At 41.7% G+C, this 21665-nt stretch overlaps 1 protein-coding gene across 3 annotated transcripts in view; it reads right to left on the reverse strand.

Moving 5' to 3' along the window:
* The window catches only part of LOC106590546 (zinc finger homeobox protein 4), a 179073-nt gene that overhangs the window by 108367 nt on the left and 49041 nt on the right, over nt 1-21665 (reverse strand). For all 3 annotated transcript variants that reach the window (XM_014181654.3, XM_045710974.2, XM_014181653.3), the window contains exons 2-4: nt 4681-7099; nt 4142-4396; nt 3501-3795 (exon numbers count right to left, since the gene is read on the reverse strand). In XM_014181654.3, the coding sequence (XP_014037129.3) occupies nt 3501-3795; nt 4142-4396; nt 4681-7053 (2923 nt within the window). In that variant the 5' untranslated portion in view covers nt 7054-7099. The remainder of the gene's footprint in view (nt 1-3500; nt 3796-4141; nt 4397-4680; nt 7100-21665) is intronic.

Here is a 21665-nt window from a genome sequence, read left to right on the forward strand (position 1 = left end):
TGCATCTTGCTTCCATTGATCATCCTTGAGATGTTTCTACAACTTGATTGGAGTCCACCTGTGGTCAATTCAATTAATTGGACATGATTTGGAAAGGCACACAAATGTCTATATATGGTCCCACAGTGCATGTCAGAGCAAAAACCAAGCCATGTGGTCGAAGGAATTGTCCTTAGAGCTCCGAGACAGGATTGTGTCGAGTCACAGATCTGTGGAAGGGTACCAAAACATTTATGCAGCATTGAAGGTCCCCAAGAACATAGTGGCCTCCATCATTCTTAAATGGAAGAAGTTTGGAACCACCAAGACACTTCCTAGAGCTGGCCGCCCGGCCAAACTGAGCAATCAGGGGAGAAGGGCCTTGGTCAGCGAAGTACACGATGGTCACTCTGACAGAGCTCCAGAGTTCCTCTGTGGAGATGGGAGAACCTTCCAGAAGGACTGACATCTTTACAGCACTCCACCAATCAGACCTTTATGGTAGAGAGGCCAGACGAAAGCCATTCCTCAGTAAAAGGCACACGACAGCCCACTTGGATTCTGCCAGAAGACACCTAAAGGACTCAAACAATGAGAAACAAGAATATTTGGTCTGATGAAACCAAGATTGATCTCTTTGGCCTGAATGCCAAGCGTCACATCTGGAGGAAACCTGGCACCAACTCTACGGTGAATCATGGCGGCGGCAGCATCATGTTGTGGCAATGTTTTTAGTGGCAGGGACTAGGAGACTAGTCAGGATGGAGGGAAAGATGAACGGAGAAAAGTACAGAGAGATCCTTGATGAAAACCTGCTCCAGAGTGCTCAGGACCTCAGACTGGGGCTAAGGTTCACCTTCCAACAGGACAACGACACTAAGCACGCAGCCAAGACAATGCATGAGTGGCTTCGGGACATGTCCTTGGGTGGCCCAGCCAGAACCTAGACTTGAACCTGATCGAATATCTCTGGAGAGAGCTGAAAATAGCTGTGCAGTGATGCTCCCCATCCAACCTGACAGATCTGCAGAGAAGAATGGGAGAAACTCCCCAAATACAGGTGTGCCAAGCTTGTAGCGTCATACCCAAGAAGACTTGTGGCTGTAATCGTTGCCAAAGGTGCTTCAACAAAGTACTGAGTAAAGGTTCTGAATACTTATGTAAATGTGATATTTCAGTTTTTTATTTGTAATAAATTTGCTAAAATGTCTTAAAGCCTGTTTTTACTTTGTCATTATGGGGTATTGTGTGTAGATTGATGAGTGTGGAAAAAACTATTTATTCAAATTTTAGAATAAGGCTGTATCATAACAAAATGTAGAAAAAGTCAAGGGGTCTGAATAGTTCTGAATGCCCTATATAACATCTGATAGTAGTTTTTGTAGATGTACATATGTACATAAATATCCTTCGTACCCCTGCATATAGACTCCGTACTGGTATCATGTATGTAGCCAGGCTCAAGATCATTGCTCACTGTGTATTTTTAGTTTCATTCCTACAATTTCTTTCTGTGAATATTTCAATTTTAGAGTGTTCTGCACTGTTGGGTGGAAGTAAGTAAGCATTTTACTGTTAGTCTACACCTGCTGTTAACGAAGCAGGTGACAATTAACACTTGATTTGATTTGATTGGTGTTTGCAAGCGTGCGTGTAGACATGAGAAACAGCGAGGCTACAGCTGTGACCTCCAGGTTGCCATGAGGAATGGGTGGCTAACAGTATGGGCTCTTTGTTGAACCCCTCCACCTCCTAAGAGAGGAAGCAATGACAGAGGGATGAAAGGCGATAAGACAGACAGGGGGAGGAGAAAGAAAATGGAGGACAGAGGGAAAAAGAGAAAGAAGGCCAAGGAGACGGATAAAAACAAAGAGAGACATAGGTTCTGGAGGAGGTATGGGCCAGATAGAGACAGTTCAAAACAAAGAGAGACATAGGTTCTGGAGGAGGTATGGGCCAGATAGAGAGAGATCAAAACAAAGAGAGACATAGGTTCTGGAAGAGGTATGGGCCAGATAGAGACAGTTCAAAACAAAGAGAGACATAGGTTCTGGAGGAGGTATGGGCCAGATAGAGAGAGATCAAAACAAAGAGAGACATAGGTTCTGGAAGAGGTATGGGCCAGATAGAGACAGTTCAAAACAAAGAGAGACATAGGTTCTGGAGGAGGTATGGGCCAGATAGAGAGAGATCAAAACAAAGAGAGACATAGGTTCTGGAGGAGGTATGGGCCAGATAGAGACAGTTCAAAACAAAGAGAGACATAGGTTCTGGAGGAGGTATGGGCCAGATAGAGACAGTTCAAAACAAAGAGAGACATAGGTTCTGGAGGAGGTATGGGCCAGATAGAGAGAGATCAAAACAAAGAGAGACATAGGTTCTGGAAGAGGTATGGGCCAGATAGAGACAGTTCAAAACAAAGAGAGACATAGGTTCTGGAGGAGGTATGGGCCAGATAGAGAGAGATCAAAACAAAGAGAGACATAGGTTCTGGAAGAGGTATGGGCCAGATAGAGACAGTTCAAAACAAAGAGAGACATAGGTTCTGGAGGAGGTATGGGCCAGATAGAGAGAGATCAAAACAAAGAGAGACATAGGTTCTGGAGGAGGTATGGGCCAGATAGAGACAGTTCAAAACAAAGAGAGACATAGGTTCTGGAGGAGGTATGGGCCAGATAGAGACAGTTCAAAACAAAGAGAGACATAGGTTCTGGAGGAGGTATGGGCCAGATAGAGAGAGATCAAAACAAAGAGAGACATAGGTTCTGGAGGAGGTATGGGCCAGATAGAGACGGATCAAAACAAAGAGAGACATAGGTTCTGGAGGAGGTATGGGCCAGATAGAGAGAGATCAAAACAAAGAGAGACATAGGTTCTGGAAGAGGTATGGGCCAGATAGAGACAGTTCAAAACAAAGAGAGACATAGGTTCTGGAGGAGGTATGGGCCAGATAGAGAGAGATCAAAACAAAGAGAGACATAGGTTCTGGAGGAGGTATGGGCCAGATAGAGAGAGATCAAAACAAAGAGAGACATAGGTTCTGGAAGAGGTATGGGCCAGATAGAGACAGTTCAAAACAAAGAGAGACATAGGTTCTGGAGGAGGTATGGGCCAGATAGAGAGAGATCAAAACAAAGAGAGACATAGGTTCTGGAGGAGGTATGGGCCAGATAGAGACAGATCAAAACAAAGAGAGACATAGGTTCTGGAGGAGGTATGGGCCAGATAGAGACGGATCAAAACAAAGAGAGACATAGGTTCTGGAGGAGGTATGGGCCAGATAGAGACAGTTCAAAACAAAGAGAGACATAGGTTCTGGAGGAGTCATGGGCCAGATAGAGAGAGATCAAAACAAAGAGAGACATAGGTTCTGGAGGAGGTATGGGCCAGATAGAGACGGATCAAAACAAAGAGAGACATAGGTTCTGGAGGAGGTATGGGCCAGATAGAGACAGAGCAAAATAAGAGAGAGAAAGACAGAGAAGGAGAGAGTGACCGAAAAATAAAGTGCAAACATTCACCCTGATTTTCACCTAGCCCAGAGCTGAGTGCAGCAGCCGTATTGGGGTCCAGCTGGAAAGGGTTAATAATCATCTGGGCGTCTGGGCCGGGGTTCTCCAGCTTGACCCCGGTCAGGCCGATGTTCTGAGCCAGGTAGTACTGGTAGAGCTCAGCCTCGGCCGGTGCCAGACCCAGGTGCAGACCGTGTTGAATCTGCTTCATGTTCTGCTGCAGCAGCATCATGTTGTGCATGTGTTTCTCACTGGTCATGTGGATGCGCAGGTTCCTCGCCACGTTGGTCTCGTAGTCACACACCTGGAGGAGGAGAGGTGTATGTATATATATATATATATATATATATATATATATATATATATATATATATATATATATATATATATATATATATGAGGAACATTAGTTGAATGGGTTCTCAAAGGATGTGTGGTAACTAAGTGCTCATATACAGGTGAACACGTTTACAAAGTGGAAAAGTGTCAGTCAAACATAGTAAGAAGAAGCTGCGCCAAGACACTGATCTATTGGCAGAGTTGTGATTTTTCCTCTAATGGATCAGGGGAAGATAAGCTGATCCTAGATTTGTGTCTAAAACAATGATCAGCACTAGAACAGCCCTAGTCCAATGTGTAGTTTCACCCACCTCACAACGCCACATGGGCTTCTGTTTGGGCTTGGACGGCGAGGGGGTACCACAGCCCCCCACAAGGCTGCCGCTGGGCACGGGCTTGGCATGGCTATGGCAGGGGGAGAGAGTGTGGCTGTGGGTGTGGGTGTGGGTGTGGGTGTACTGTGGTTCAGTGCCCCCGTTCTGCAGGGTCTGAACGTTGTTCAGGTGCTTGTCCGACTGCATGTGGATGCTCAGGTTGCCCTTGGTCGTGGTGGAATAGTTACACACCTAGAAATAAATCAGAGATAGAGAGGGTGTTATTTATAGAGATATACTGTAGAGAAAGGAACAGAGAGAACATTTTGACAGATAAGGGAGAGAGAGACAGAAAGAGAGAAGGAGAGCAAAAGAGAGAGAGACAGAGAGAGAGAGAGAGAGAGAGAGAGAGAGAGAGAGAGAGAAAGGGGGGAGAGAGAGAGAGAGAAAGGGGGGGGGGAGAGAGAGAGAGAGAGAGAGAGAGAGAGAGAGAGAGAGAGAGAGAGAAAAATAAGGAGAAAGAAAGAGAGACTAACCTCACAGCGGAAGGGCTTGTATCCACATGTATAACTCTCTCCCCGGGCCAGGCGTGGGTGAGCTTGCCCAGTACGACAGTACACACAGGACCCTCCAGACTCTGGGTGCTTCTCCTTCATGTGGGCGTCCAGTGTCTGCTGGTACTTGTAGTGCCAGTTACACTTGGGACACTTCAGTGTCTTGCAGGAGTTACGAGAGTGCATCATGGTCATGTGCCCTCCTAAGGATCGGGAGGACCCTAGGACCGTGTCACATTTAGGGCACTCAATGCAACTGCCTGGGGACCCCTCGCCCAGTCCAGGGGTACCCGGTGTGCCAGGAGTGCCAGGGTTTCCCCCATGCTGGTGCAGGGGTCCCGGACTCTCTTCGTCTCGTGGCATCATCAGGTGAGAGGAGGGGGAAGAGCCATCTGGACCAGCCAGGACTTCACTGGATGAGTCGTTACTGCTATCTCTATCTCTGGCTAGGTCTGAGTTCAGCTGATTCTTCTCCATCTCCTCACGAGAGGAGGAAGAGAAGGACAAGGGGCCTTTGTTGCCACTGTACTTCAGCACACTGTTAGACAGGTGTGAAATGCTTTGGTTTAAAATAGGGAAATCTTTGCTACTACTGCTGTCGCCCACCGGTTCGTCATCCTCCATCTCCATCTCCACCCCTCTGTTGAAGTAAATGTCCTCCATGTCTTCTTCTGGACTCTGTCCTCCTTCTGCAGCCGGCTCACGTTTGATCAGCGGGTATGAGTTCAGGTCCGACCCGGGTCTGTTAGGATGCAAAGTGCATGGAGGAAGGCCCTCGCAGTCGCTCTCGGGAGAATCCCGCTCCAAGACAGTTGCCGTGGGAGATGAGTGAATCAGGGAAGCAGAACTGGCGGGGGTTCTGAGGGAGGTGCCGGTCACACCCCCGAGATTTGGATTGGTCTCGGCCTTTGGCATTGGTGGGATTCTGGGGGTTTGGTTGGCGGGGTTAGAGCTCGCACTCCCTTTCAGGAAAGCAAACCCGGCCTGGAGGGAATCAGCGTTCTCAGCATGGAACGTGTTCCACAGGCCGTGGAACCCTGAATCGGGACCCAGGAAGCTAGCGGCAGTAGAAAAGTGGGGTAGCACAGAGTTGGTGGATTTTTTTGGTTCCAGAAAGCTTATAAGAGGTTCTTTGTCCTTGCCAATCCCCTGGATGATGGCAGAGACATGCTTGTTGCTCAGGAGCTTTTGCTCCTGCTCGTTGAGCGTCATCCGGTGGTCGTGGACAGCGTGCGTCACAAACGACCGGCTGTAGCCAAACGACAGCTTGCAGAGGAAACACATCAGCACTGGCTTCCTCTGTCCATCACTCACACAGCCCTCGAACTTGGACAAGTCCACATTGTTGGGAACATCTTTGGACACACAAGAATTTTTGGCTGCGCCGTCGACCGTCAGATAGTCTTTATCGTTCTTGTGGCGAAGGTCGTAGACGCGGAAACTGTGCAACACCGGGCCGCTGGCGCCTGCGAATGCTGAGGTATTTGGGAACGACGATGTTGCCGCTGGGTCACCCGGGAATGCTTTCCCGAGGGATGACGCAATGTGGAAAGTGTTGATGACCTGTGGGCAGAAGGACATGGGTGCAGTTGCAGGCAGCTCCGCCTGGTCCCGATCCCCCCCATGGGTCGTCAAACCACTATGTGCATTATTGGTGGCAGCGGTGGGATTGTGGGGGCTAGGGGGGAAGGTTTTGAGGGACAGAAGGCCCTGGGAGGCGCCACCGCGATGCTCTTTGGAGTCCTCCAGGATGAAAGCAGATCCATCGGGCTGGTAGACGATCTCGCCGCACAGGTTCTCCACGTCACTATCTTCTAACTCATCCTCCATCTCGCTGTCTCTTTCATACACCTCCGCCACTACATCAGGCTTCCCCTCTCCCTCACTCTCGCCCTCCTCCTCCTCCTCCTCTTCCCGCCCTGCTGCATTAGGCAGGCGAGTGTTGGGGCAGTGGTGCTCCATGTACTGCTGTAAACTGGAGAAGGAGGTGGAACATTCGTTACAGGGGATCTCCTTCACTGGGGCCACCAGCGAAGCAGCAGTGTGGGCATGGTCCGAACCCAATACAACAGTCCCGGTTCCGGTAACAGTCCCGTTTCCGGTAAACCTTTCTATACGGCTGTGCTGCTCGGTCTTCAGTGGGCTGCCGGTGTCTGTGGTATTATTGGGGGTAACTGGGATGTGCTCCGGTGCAGCGGCGGTGTGATTGGTGTCAGAGTTGGGATCCATCCCAGCGGCAACTGCAGTTCGGTCTCTCTCGGTCTTCTCTGCGTCACACGGCCCTGTTGGCAGCAACAACAGCTTCTGACCATTTTCCTGCCGCACGACCATAGAAGGGGAGTCACAGGTTGCCATGGCGACCTCTACACGGGGCTCTCATCTCATCCAGCCGGACAGGGACCTAAAGAGAAAAAGAGAATGTCATTGCAAAAGTATTACAATAATAGCAATCACACGGTTTATCATTAACGGTCAATAATAGAACAAACAGAATGTTAAGATCCTGCACCCATAATTCCATAATTGATGTGACAATTGAACGCTGACTGCCAGGGAATGCCTACCACAGAGGCATTAGTTAAAGGAGCCGCCTGACAACCTGTGAAAAGAGAAATTCCAATATAAACTATAGATCTGAGTGGCTTTGTCTTAGAGCTGACAGCCAGAGCCCATCGCCTGCCGCTGAAAACAAGTGAACACCTCCACACAAAAGTTTCACTGCTTTCCTCTCTCTCTCTGACCACACACTGATTAAAATGCTCTGGAAACAGAGGGAGGAGTGAACAAATGTGACGGCCAGATCCCTCGCTCTGGCCGTGAGAGAAGGAGAAGAGTAAAGGAGCGAAGGAGAGAAAAGTCTCTCTGACTCCTGTGTCGGTAAGAAAATCAGCTTAGCCTAAATCTGGGCCTGATAAAGATCCCTCAGCAGGTAGATAAAACTCCCTGATTAATGCACCAGCGTCATTCATTAAACCTCATCCCCAAGCCCTCCCCAAGCCCTGTCCAAGCCCTGTCCAAGCCCTGTCCACACTGGCCAGCACCAACAGTACACTAAACAGTTCCTTGGTGCTATAAGAATAATGTATAATGGAGACCTGTCCCTGTAAACCATTGCTTTTGTAAGACAAGCTGTGAATTAACCAACATTCGAATGAGGGTTTAAAATGCAACTGTAAACTTCAAATCCACCCACCTGCTACTGCCTGTCTATCTCTCCATGTCCGACTATCTCTCTCTTTCTGTGACACAGAACAAAGCAATTAGTGGATTAAAGTGAAACAATCCACAGCCGGTGGGAGGGAACTATATGGATGGTAAAGCGTGAGGATTGAAATGAAGTGTGTGTGTGTGTGTGTGTGTGTGTGTGTGTGTGTGTGTGTGTGTGTGTGTGTGTGTGTGTGTGTGTGTGTGTGTGTGTGTGTGTGTGTGTGTGTGTGTGTGTGTGTGTGTGTGTGTTCTGTACCATAATCAAGTCTAATCTGAGATGGCAGAGAGATGATACAATGTAGAAAAGTACAGATACAAAAAACAAATGTTATATATATGTGTTCTCCCTATGTGATGGGCTAAATCAACAGATAAAGCCAAATAGAAAATACATGAATAAATAGATGACACATCTGAGAAAATGTAATGTAAAGTTAAATCTAGAATTGGCTTCCTATTTCGCAACAAAGCATCCTTCACTCAACCCTCGTAAAACTGACCATCTTACCGATCCTCAACTTTGGCGATGTCATTTACAAAATAGCCTCCAACACCCTACTCAACAAATTGGATGCAGTCTATCACAGTGCCATCCGTTTTGTCACCAAAGCCCCATATACTACCCACCACTGCGACCTGTACGCTCTCGCTGGCTGGCCCTCGCTTCATACTCGTCGCCAAACCCACTGGCTCCAGGTCATCTACAAGACCCTGCTAGGTAAAGTCCCGCCTTATCTCTGCTCGCTGGTCACCATAGCTGCACCCACCTGTAGCACGTGTTCCAGCAGGTATATATCTCACTTGTTACCCCCAAAGCCAATTCCTCCTTTGGCCGCCTCTCCTTCCAGTTCTCTGCTGCCAATGACTGGAACGAACTGCAAAAATCTTGGAAACTGGAAACACTTATCTTCCTCACTAGCTTTAAGCACCAGCTGTCAGAGCAGCTCACAGATCACTGCACCTGTACATAGCCCATCTATAAATAGCCCAAACAACTACCTCTTCCCCTACTGTATTTATTTATTTTGCTCCTTTGCACCCAAGTATTTCCAGTGTTTTAATTGCTATATTGTATTTACTTCGCCACCATGGCCTATTTATTGCCTTTACCTCCCTTATCTCACCTCATTTGCTCACATTGTATATAGATTTATTTTTCTACTGTATTATTGAGTGTATGTTTGTTTTACTCCATGTGTAACTCTGTGTTGTTATATGTGTCGAACTGCTTTGCTTTATCTTGGCCAGGTCGCAGTTGTAAATGAGAACTTGTTCTCAACTTGCCTACCTGGTTAAATAAAGGTGAAATAAATAAATAAATAAAAAATTCAGTGATTAATGTGGAAACAGTGGGTTCTAATGCTGAGAATAAGATGTTTGCCTACAGTGTTAAACATGTCTCTCAGTCTTACACACAGGCAGGCTATACAACAATAAAACCCGCTGTTCTATCCCTATAGTCTAGAAGCACTAAGAGTATCTATGTCATTTTCACTAAGACACAATTTACCCATTACATTCTCTAAACATAAAATCACAAATCTGACCAGTTAGTCAAGTCAGGTCAACTTCATTCCGGCTTCTGTACCATCCTGTTTTAAGAAGCTTACAGGGAAAATATGATTGAGTGTCACAGGCGTCAAAGTGAGTAGACCAAGGTGCAGCGTGGAATATGTTCATCTTGTCGTTTAATGCAAAAGAATGAACACTTTACAAATTAAACAAAAAATGACAGCAGACAGTTCCGTCAGGTACTTACAACTAAACGGAAAATAACTACCCACAAAAAACAAAGGAAAAACAGGCTGCCTAAGTATGGCTTCCAATCAGAGACACCGATAGACACCTGCCTCTGATTGGAAACCATACCCAGCCAAAACACAAAACACAAACATAGAATGCCCACCCACCTATCACACCCTGGCCTAGCTAAATAGAGAAAACACAGCTCTCCTAGGTCAGAGCGTGACATTGAGTCGAAAGCTGTTTAGTAGCAACAGGCTTTAAGTGCTATTATGAAAGAGACTAGAGGATTCATTCCTTGTCCTTTTGCTTCTTACTTCCTCAGTAACAGCCCATGATGTGTGTGTTGGACATAAAAAGTTGGTTTAACAGGAATTATGTATATTCTCTGAAGACTTAGTGTTGAGACAAGTCTCTACACTGCATAAGACTCACCACACATGCACAGACCGTGGTACACAGAGCTCAACTGTAGACAATGAAATAGTTGTCCATCGACAATAATCTAAGGTCAGTTTTGTGTTTTCCCACTATAGTTAAGGTTAGAATTTGGGGAGGGTAAGTTGATCTGAGATCTGTGCTCACAGGCAATTCCTACACATAGCGCTCTAACAACTAGTTAATGCTATCTCTAGTAAACCTACTGCCAGTGCACTTTTGCAAGCAGACCCAACATTAACATTAGTACTGGCAGGTAAAGTGTGTTAATCCATCTAACCCAGGTGTTAAACTAAAGTATCATTGAGGCTAATGCAGGTAAAGTGTGTTAATGAATCTAATCCAGGTGTTAAACTAAAGTAGCATTGAGGCTAATGCAGGTAATCAGTGTTATATCTCTACATTAGATGTCTGGCTTCTGTCACAACAACAATCACTGTTTCACAGCACAGGAACTAGTAAAGTAGGATTACATCTAAAACTTCAGTTAGCTCTCAGCCCACAATATTTGAGAAGTGCTTTACAAATAAAGTTGTGGAAGTTGTTCCCAGGATTGTCCCCTTATGAATATCAATCTACCAAGGTTTAATATTTTTTTGATAAAATCAGAACTCCTCTTTTCTCTATATTTTATCCGTCAACTTTCTGAGCAGCAGCTTTTAAAACCCAGATCAAGTTACTGCAGTGTTTAGTAACCTCAGTGTTCTCCTCTCCTCATGTTAATAGTCTCCAACACAGCAACGAGAGAGAGAGAGGGAGAGAGAGAGAGAGGGAGAGAGAGACAGAGAGAGACAGAGAGAGAGAGAGAGAGAGAGAGAGCGAGAGAGAGAGAGAGAGAGAGCGAGAGAGAGAGAGAGAGAGAGAGAGAGCGAGAGCGAGAGCGAGAGAGAGAGCGAGAGAGAGAGCGAGAGAGAGAGAGAGAGAGAGAGAGAGAGAGCGGAGAGAGAGAGAGAGAGAGACAACGAGGCCAACTTTCCCCTGGTTTGAAACAGTTCCTTTTTCCTACTAGAACAAAAGCGATGGCTGGGACCAGTCCTACCTCTAGTTTTTAATTAAGCCTGCCTGTCCCTGGCCTCCCATGAACACACACAAACACACACACACTGTGAAGTGATTAAAGAAGTGTCTGATCTGATGCTGAGAGAGAAATAATAGCAGTGGAATGCTAACCAGACCCCAGCGTAAAGAGGGCTAAAAGAGTCCTAGGCCTATTGTTGTTACTCCCTCCTCCTCCCTCTCTCTCTCTCTCCCTCCCTCCCTCTTTCTCTCACTCCCTCCATCTGCTTTTCTCTCGCTCAAAGAGGACAGCATACTTTCTAAAGCAGGGGAATTCTCTTCTCCTTTCTTTTCACACCATCTCTCTCGCTCTCTACTAACGAGTTACCAGTGGGGTAAAGTAATTAAGTAAATACATTCAAGTATTACTTAAGTCGTTTTTTTGAGGTATCTGTACTTTACTATTTATATGTTTTTTTTAATTTTACTTTTACTGTATTACATTTCGAAAGAAAATAATGTACTATTTACTTCATACATTTTTCCCTGACACCCAAAAGTACTTGGTGCAATGGTCCAATTTACGCACTTGTCAAGAGATGTCTGAGAGTTGGAGTGTGTCACTGGCTATCTGTAAATAAAATAAATAAAAACTAGAAAATGGTGCAGTCTGGTTTGAATAATAAAAGCAATTTTAAATAATTTACATTTTTACTTTTGATACTTAAATATATTTGAGCAATTCCATTTACTTTTGACACTTAAGTATATTTAAAACCAAATATTTTCAGACTTTTACACAAGTAGAATTTTACTGGGTGAATCTCAATTTCATTTCAGTCATTTCCTGTTAAGGTATCTTCACATTTACTCAAGTATGACAATTGGGTGCTTTTTCCAACACTAACTAGCTCCCTAGCTCTCTGCTTTTAGTTGTTCCAAAACAAGCCAAAATGTACAGCGTTACAAGTTAAACGTTTAGCCTCCTGAGTAACTAGAGCAGGGATGATCAACTATATTCAGCATCTAATGGTTTAAACCTGTACCACAACATACAACATCTAATACTTTATACCTGTATCATAATATACAACAACTAATGCTTTAAACCTGTACCACAACATACAACATCTAATACTTTATACCTGTATCATAATATACAACATCTAATACTTTATACCTGTATCACAACATACAACATCTAATACTTTATACCTGTACCACAACATACAACATCTAATACTTTATACCTGTATCATAATATACAACATCTAATGTTTTATACCTGTACCACCATAATATTCAACATCTAATACTTTATACCTTTACCATAATATACATAATCTAAAACGTTATACCTGAAACACCATAATATACAACATCTAATACTTTATACCTGTACCACCATAATATTCAACATCTAATACTTTATACCTTTACCATAATATACATCATCTAAAACGTTATACCTGAAACACCATAATATACAACATCTAATACTTTATACCTGTACCATAATATACAACAACTAATATTTTATACCTGTATCATAATATACAATATGTAATACTTTATACCTGTTTTATAAAATACAGCATATAATGCTTTATACCTGTACTACCATAATATACAACATATAACACCTTATACTTGTATCAAAACATACAACATCAAAAGCTTAATACCCGTACCATAATATAGAACATCTAATACTTTATAACAGTACCACCATAAAATACAACATCAAATAATTTATACCTGTATCATAATATACAATATCTTATGCTTTATACCTGTACCACCAAAATGTACAACATCTAATACTTTATACCTGTACCATAATATACAACATCTAATGCTTTATACCTGTATCATCCGTAAACTAAAAAGATTTGGCATGGATCCTGAGCTCCTCAAAGGATTCTACAGCTGCAACATCGAGAGCATCCTGACTGGTTGCATCACTGCCTGGTACGGCAATTGCTTGGCCTCTGACTCCAAGGCACCACAGAGGGTAGTGCGTACAGCCCGGTACATCACTGGGGCTAAGCTGCCTGCCATCCATGACCTCTACACCAGGCGATGTCAGAGGAAGGCCCTAAAAATTGTCAAAGACCCCAGCCACCCCAGTCATAGACTGTTCTCTCTACTACCGCATGGCAAGCGGTACCGGAGTGCCAAGTCTAGGACAAAAAGCCTTCTCAACAGTTTTTACCCCCAAGCCATACTAAAAAGATTTGAACAGGTAATCAAATGGCTACACCGACTATTTGCATTGTGTGACCCCCCCACCAACTCCAACTCCCCCAACCCCTATTTTTACGCTGCTGCTACTCTCTGTCTATCATATATGCATAGTCACTTTAACAATAAATTATTGTACATTGTCCTTCAATTGGGCCGACCAACCAGTGCTCCTGCACATTGGCTAACCGGGATATCTGCATTGTGTCCCGCCACCCACCACCCACCAACCACTATTTTACGCTACTGCTACTCTCTGTTCATCATATATGCATAGTCACTTTAACCATATCTACATGGACATACTACCTCAATCAGCCTGACTAACCGGTGTCTGTATGTAGCCTCACTACTGTATATAGGCTGTCTTTTTACTGTTGTATTATTTATTTACTTACCTATTGTTAACATAACACCTTTTTTGCACTATTGGTTAGAGTCCGTAAGTAAGCATTTCACGGTAAGGTCTACAACTGTTGTATTCGGCGCACGTGACAAAAAAACTTTGATTTGATTTGATAATATACAACATCTAATACGTGACACCTAAATCATAATATACAACATCCAATACTTTAAAGATGTAACACCATAATACACAACTTTGAAAACATTATACCTGTATCACAATATACAATATCTAATGCTTTAAACCTGTACCATAATATACAACACCTAATATTTTATACCTGTACCACCATAATATACAACACCTAATATTTTATACCTGTACCACCAAAAAATACTAGATCTAATACTTTACACCTGTACCAATATTATATACAACATATAATACTTTATATCTGTATCATAATATACAACATCTAATACTTTACACCTGTACCACCAAAAAATACTAGATCTAATACTTTACACCTGTACCAATATTATATACAACATATAATACTTTATACCTGTATCATAATATACAACATCTAATACTTTACACCTGTACCACCAAAAAATACTAGATCTAATACTTTACACCTGTACCAATATTATATACAACATATAATACTTTATACCTGTATCATAATATACAACATCTAATACTTTATACCTCCACCACCATAATATACAACATCTAATACTTTATACCTGTATCATCACAATATACAAAATCTAACACTTTATACATGTGTCATTATATACAACATCTAAAGCTTTATACCTGTACCACCATAATATACAACAGCTAATGCTTTAAACCTGTATCATAATATACAACATCTAAAACTTTATACCTGTATCATAAAATACAACATCCAAATTGTTATACCTGTATCATAATATACAACATCTAATGATTTATACATGTATCATAAGATACAACATAAAAAAACGTAATACCTGGAACACCATAATATACAACATCTAATATTTTATACCTGTATCATAATATACAACATATAATACTATATACCTGTATCATAATATACACTATCTAATACTTTATACATGTACCACCATAATATACAACATCTAATACTTGATATGTATATAATAATACACAACATCTAATACTTTATACCTGCACCACCATAATATATAACATCTAATGCTTAATACCTGTATCATAATATACAACATCTAAAACTGTATACCTGTATCACAATATACAACATATATTACTATTTACCTGTATCATGATATACCACATCACATGCTTTAAACATGTACAACCATAATATACAACATCTAATACTTGATATGTGTATAATAATACACAACATCTAATACTTTATACCTGCACCACCATAATATATAACATCTAATGCTTAATACCTGTATCATAATATACAACATCTAAAATTGTATACCTGTATCACAATATACAACATATATTACTATTTACCTGTATCATGATATACCACATCACATGCTTTAAACATGTACAACCATAATATACAACATCTAATACTTGATATGTGTATAATAATACACAACATCTAATACTTTATACCTGAACCACCATAATATATAACATCTACGTAATGCTTAATACCTGTATCATAAATACAACATCCAAAACGTTATACCTGTACCACCAAAATATACAAGATCTATTCCTTTACACCTGTACCAACATTATATACAACATCTAATACTTTACACCTGTATCATTATATACAACATCTAGTGCTTTATACCTGTACCACCATAATATACAACAGCTAAAGCTTTATATCTGTATCATAAACTACAACATCTAAAACTTTATACCTATATCATAAAATACAACATCCAAATTGTTATACCTGTATCATAATATACAACATCTAATGATTTATACATGTATCATAATATACAACATAAAAAACGTTATACCTGTATCATAATATACAACATCTAATGCTTTATACCTTTACCACAACATGCAACATCTAAAACGTTATACATGTACAATCATCATATACAACATCTAAAACGTTATACTAGTACCTCCATCATATGCTTTATACCTGTATCATAATATACAATATCTAATACTTTAAACATGTACCATCATCATACACAACATCTAAAACTGTAAACCTGTACCTCCATAATATATAACATCTAATGCTTTATACCTGTATCATAATATACAATATCCAATACTTTATACCTGTGTAATAATATACAACATCTAATGCTTTATACCTTCATCATAATATACAACATCTAATGCTTTATTCTAGTACCACTATCTTTTACAACATCTAATGCTTTATACATGTATCACCATAATATACATCATCTAGTACTTGAAACCTGTATAATAATACACAACATCTAAAGCTTTATACATTTTATATATACAATATCATATTAATATATACAATATATACAATATACAACATATATTGCTTTATACCTGTATCATAATACACAACATCCAAAATGTTATACCTGTATCACAATATACAACATCTAATGCTTTCTACCTGTACCATAATATAAAACATTTAATTCTTTACACCTGTATCAGAATATACAACATCTAATACTTTATACTTGTATCATAATATACAACATTTTAATGATGTATACCTGTAACATAATATACAACATCCAAAACGTATTACCAGTATTATAAAATACAACATCGAATACTGTATACCTGTATCATAATATACAACATCTAATGCTTTATACCTGTACCATAATATAAAACATTTAATTCTTTATACCTGTATCATAATATACAACATATAATACTTTATACCTGGACCACAATAATATACAACATAAAATACTTGATACCTGTACCACCATAATATACAACATCTAATGCTTTATACCTGGACCATAATGTACAACATCTAATGCTTTCTACATGTACCATAATATACAACATCTAATGCTTTATACCTGTACCACCATAATATACAACATAAAACACTTGATACCTGTACCACCATAATATACAACATAAAATACTTGATACCTGTACCACCATAATATACAACATCTAATGCTTTATACCTGTACCATAATATACAACACGTAATGCTTTAAACCTGGACCATAATATACAACATATACTGCTTTATACCTGTATCATAATATACAACATCTAATACTTTATACCTGTTTAACAAAATACAACATCCAAAACTTAATACCTGTATTATAAAATACAACATCTAATGCTTTATACCTGTACCACAATAATATACAACATAAAATACTTGATACCTGTACCACAATAATATACAACATAAAATACTTGATACCTGTACCACCATAATATACAACATCTAATGCTTTATACCTGTACCATAATATACAACATCTAATGCTTTATACCTGTACCATAATATACAACATCTAATGCTTAATACCTGTACCATAATATACAACATCTAATACTTTATACCTGTACCACCATAACATACAACAGAGATCATCAACTAGATCCAGCCGCTGGCCAATTTCTTCTTGAGCGAATGGCCAGGGCGCCTGAACATAATTACAAATTATTTGTACACTGCAAATGAACCACAAGAAGCCCGAACAGATATAATACTGCAACAAAACATCATCATTTCAAACCTTGCTTGTATTTGTTTATGATCACGTGTCTATTAAATGTAGAAATACTTGGGAACCGATTTCTTGAATTAAAATCACGTGAAGCTGATTTCCTGGTGTTTTTACAGGTTTTTATTTAAAAAAGTGTGACAGTCTGTAATTCGCAGAGAAGAAAATATTAAAAGTGAAACTTAATGTCAAAATAAACAGCACATCCATGTGTGTGTGTGTGTGTGTGTGTGTGTGTGTGTGTGTGTGTGTGTGTGTGTGTGTGTGTGTGTGTGTGTGTGTGTGTGTGTGTGTGTGTGTGTGTGTTTCTCCTCTGCATTAGCTAAGGTCACCCCAGTCTAAGCAAGAGGCCTCTCCCCCAAAATCATATCCTCCATCAAGATGTCATAGAGTGTTAGTGAAAAACAAAGGAGAGTTCCAGAGTGAGACCAAAGCATCTATCTCCCGAAACAAAGCTCTCGGCTAATTCTAACTGTTTATTTGTTGTCATCTAGAAACAAAATGGTGAAAAACCCATCAAGAAAGAATGATCTTCTCCTGGTGAAAGGGTGCACTGGCTGCCTCAAAGGATACAGAGAGAGACACACACACTCTGTTTAAAGCCTAAAAGAAAGGACGAGAGAAAATTACAAAAGGAGGGAGGGAGGGAGTATGGGAGGGAGGGTGAGAGGGGATGTCTTCGTTTTCATGCCACCTCTGTTTGTTGCCTGAAGGCGTAATGTTAGAGACACATACACACCTCAACAAAACGTGTTCTGACTAACACAGGAGTCTAACAAATTACCTTCTCCGCAAAATGCCTTTTAGCAAATAAAATAAGACGACAACAACATAAGAACTGCATGTGATCAAGGAGACATTAAAGAGAGCAGAGAAGGGAACTGGAGTTTGGACGTGTGCCAGGTGTGTGTGTGTCAATGCATGTGTGCCAGGTTCTCCTCATCTGCATGATGAAAGGTAAATTGGCCTCTATAGTTCCAGGTGTAACAGTATACCTGACTACCTGCAGGGACCGACAAGTCCTTTCATTGTTGGAGAAAATACCTGAATACCACGTTAGGAATAGAGAAACACACAACTCTAATGCTCTAGGTAGAATACACTTCTTAACCACAGATCTAGGATCAGATGAACCCACCCTCAATCCTAACCTTCAACATTAGGTGGATGGAAATATATCTGACGTCGTACAGGAAGAGCGGCAGGTAGCCTAGTAGCAGGTAGCCTAGTGGCAGGTAGCCTAGCAGCAGGTAGAAGCAGGTAGCCTAGCAGCAGGTAGCCTAGCAGCAGATAGCCTAGTGGCACGTAGCCTAGCAGCAGGTAGAAGCAGGTAGCTTTGTGGCAGGTAGCCTAGCAACAGGTAGAAGCAGGTAGCCTAGCAGCAGTTAGCAGCAGGTAGCCTAGCGGCAGGCAGCCTAGCAGCAGCTAGCAGCAGGTAGCCTAGCGGTTAAGAGCATTGGGCCAGTAACAGAAAGGTTGCTGGTTTGAATCCCTGAGCTGCCAAGGTGGAATAATCTGTGGTTCTGTTATTGAGCAAGGCAGTTAACACCTGCAGCCCCACCCACCTCTCTGATTCAGAGGGGTTGGGTTAAATGCGGATGACACATTTCAGTTGAATGCATTAAGTTGTACTGTGCTTTGGGGCAACTTATTAATTCTCAGAATCAAATATTACAGTATAAAGATACCTCCAGACACAGAACTAAGGTCTGTTTTGCTTTTCCCTGTCCGACATTTTGGAGGGTAAGCTGATGCTAGATCTGTACCTACCACCGCTAGCAGCACTAGAAAGGAAAGAGGTTGAAAAGACATCGCTTCAACTCAAAAGTGAGCAGAGTAAACAGACTGGAGGGCTCCAGCCGCCTCACCACACTGCTTCTCCGGCTAAAGAGTTTACTACATCAAAGCAATACACAATCTACATAGTTAATGTCTTTAGAGAGAGAGAAAACGGGGAAAGAGAGAGAGAGACAGAGAGAGAGAGAGTGAGAGAGAATCTGAAGTTGAATGTCTAATGTTTGCTGATGATCTGGTGCTTCTGACACAAACCAAGGAGGGCCTACTGCAGCACCTAGATCTTCTGCACAGATTCTGTCAGACCTGGGCCCTGACAGTAAATCTCAGTAAGACCAAAATAATGGTGTTCCAAAAAAGGTCCAGTCGCCAAGACCACAAATACAAATTCCATCTAGACACCGTTGCCCAAGAACACACAAAAGACTATACATACATTGGCCTAAACATCACTGCCACAGGTAACTTCCACAAAGCTGTGAACAATCTGAGAGACAAGGCAAGAAGGGCAAGACATACCAATTAGGATCTGGCTAAAAATACTTGAATCAGTTATAGAACCCATTGCCCTTGATGGTTGTGAGGTCTGGGTTCCGCTCACCAACCAAGAATTCACAAAACGGGACAAACACCAAATTGTAATTGTAACTGTATGCAGAATTCAGCAAAACCATCCTCCGTGTACAATGTGAAACACCAAATAATGCATGCAGAGTAGACATCCGCTAATGATCAAAATCCAGAAAAGAGCCGTTAAATTCTACAACCAACTAAAAGGAGGCAATTACCAAATCTTCCATAACAAAGCCATCACCTACAGAGAGATGAATCTGGAGAAGAGTCCCCTAAGCAAGCTGGTCCTGGGGCTCTGTTCACAAACACAACAGACCCCACAGAACCCCAGGACAGCAACACAATTAGACCCAAACTAATCATGAGATAACAAAAAGAAAATTACATGATACATTGGAAAGAATTTACAAAAAAACATAGCAATCTAGAAAGCTATTTGGCCCTAAACAGAGAGTACACAGTGGCAGAAAACCTGACCACTGTGACTGACCCAAACTTAAGGAAAGCTTTGTGAGCATACAGACTCAGTGAGCATAGCCTTGCTATTGAGAAAGGTCGCCATAGGCAGACCTGGCTCTCAAGAGAAGACAGGCTATGTGCACACTGCCCACAAAATTAGGTGGAAACTGAGCTGCACTTCCTAACTTCCTGCCAAATGTATGACCATATTAGAGACAGATATTTCCCTCAGATTACACAGAACCACAAATAATTTGAAACAAATTGATTTTGATAAACTCCCATATCTACTGGGTGAAATACCACAGTGTGCCATCACAGCAGCAAGATTTGTGACCTGTTGCCACAAGAAAAAGGCAACCAGTGAAGAACAAACACCATTGTAAATACAACCTATATTTATGCTTATTTTTTTCCCTTTTGTACTTTAACCATTTGCACATCATTACAACACTGTATATAGACATAATATGACATTTGTAATGTCTCTATTCCCTTGGAACTTTTTGACTGTAATGTTTACTGTTCATTTTTATTGTTCATTTCACTTTTATTTATTATCTACTTCCCTTGCTTTGGCAACGTAAACATCTGTTTCCCACGACAATAAAGCCCCTTGAATTGAATTGAGAGACATGGAGAGAGACAGAGTGAGAGAGAGAGAGAGAGAGAGAGAGAGAGAGAGAGAGAGAGAGAGAGAGAGAGAGAGAGAGAGAGAGAGAGAGAGAGAGAGAGAGAGAGAGAGAGAGAAAGAGACCGAGAGAGAGAGAGAGAGAGAGAGAAAGAGACCGAGAGAGAGAGAAAGAGACCGAGAGAGAGAGAAAAGCAGGAATTTTCTTTAGCAGGGAATCTGGGAACACGCTCCTGATAATTAGGTTTGAATGGAAATGAACCATACAAACAAAGGGCACCCTATGTCCTGACAATTATACCACACACTCACACTTTTCCTGACACAATTATACTATACATTAACCAGCTTAGAGGCTCTTGCTGGTCTCTCTCTCTCGCAAAAATGTGTGAGGACCTTCGCTGCCACAGAGCCAACCCCCCCTCCACACATACGCACACATACACACAGAGCAACTTCAGCCCTCCATGTTAGTGTGTGTGTGTGCAACTTCAGCCCTCAGCGCCACAGAAGGGGAGAAGGTAATTAAGTTTGAAAGAAAAGGGCCCTGCAACAAACAATGCTGCACTGTCCAAGGGGAGGGGGAGGAGAGGGAGGACGAGAGGGGGGGATGGGGGAGGATGAGGAAAACCATTAGTATTCACTGGCCTGGTGAACAAGAAAAGAAGAGAGGGAAGAGGGCAAAGGGGAAATCTGTCTGGCTCTCTGTTTTTCTCTTTCAAAGCAGGAGCACTATCCTACCGTTTTATCTGTTTCCTCCACCTACTCACATCTGGTTTCATATCTTTCCTTCTTCTCCTCTCTTCTGTGGGTTTGGGTTCCCATGTGGTTTGGTCTGTCCCACTACTCAATCGTT

Source organism: Salmo salar, chromosome 29, assembly GCF_965601325.2.
Source record: "Salmo salar chromosome 29, fSalSal1, whole genome shotgun sequence".
Lineage (NCBI taxonomy): Eukaryota > Metazoa > Chordata > Actinopteri > Salmoniformes > Salmonidae > Salmo > Salmo salar.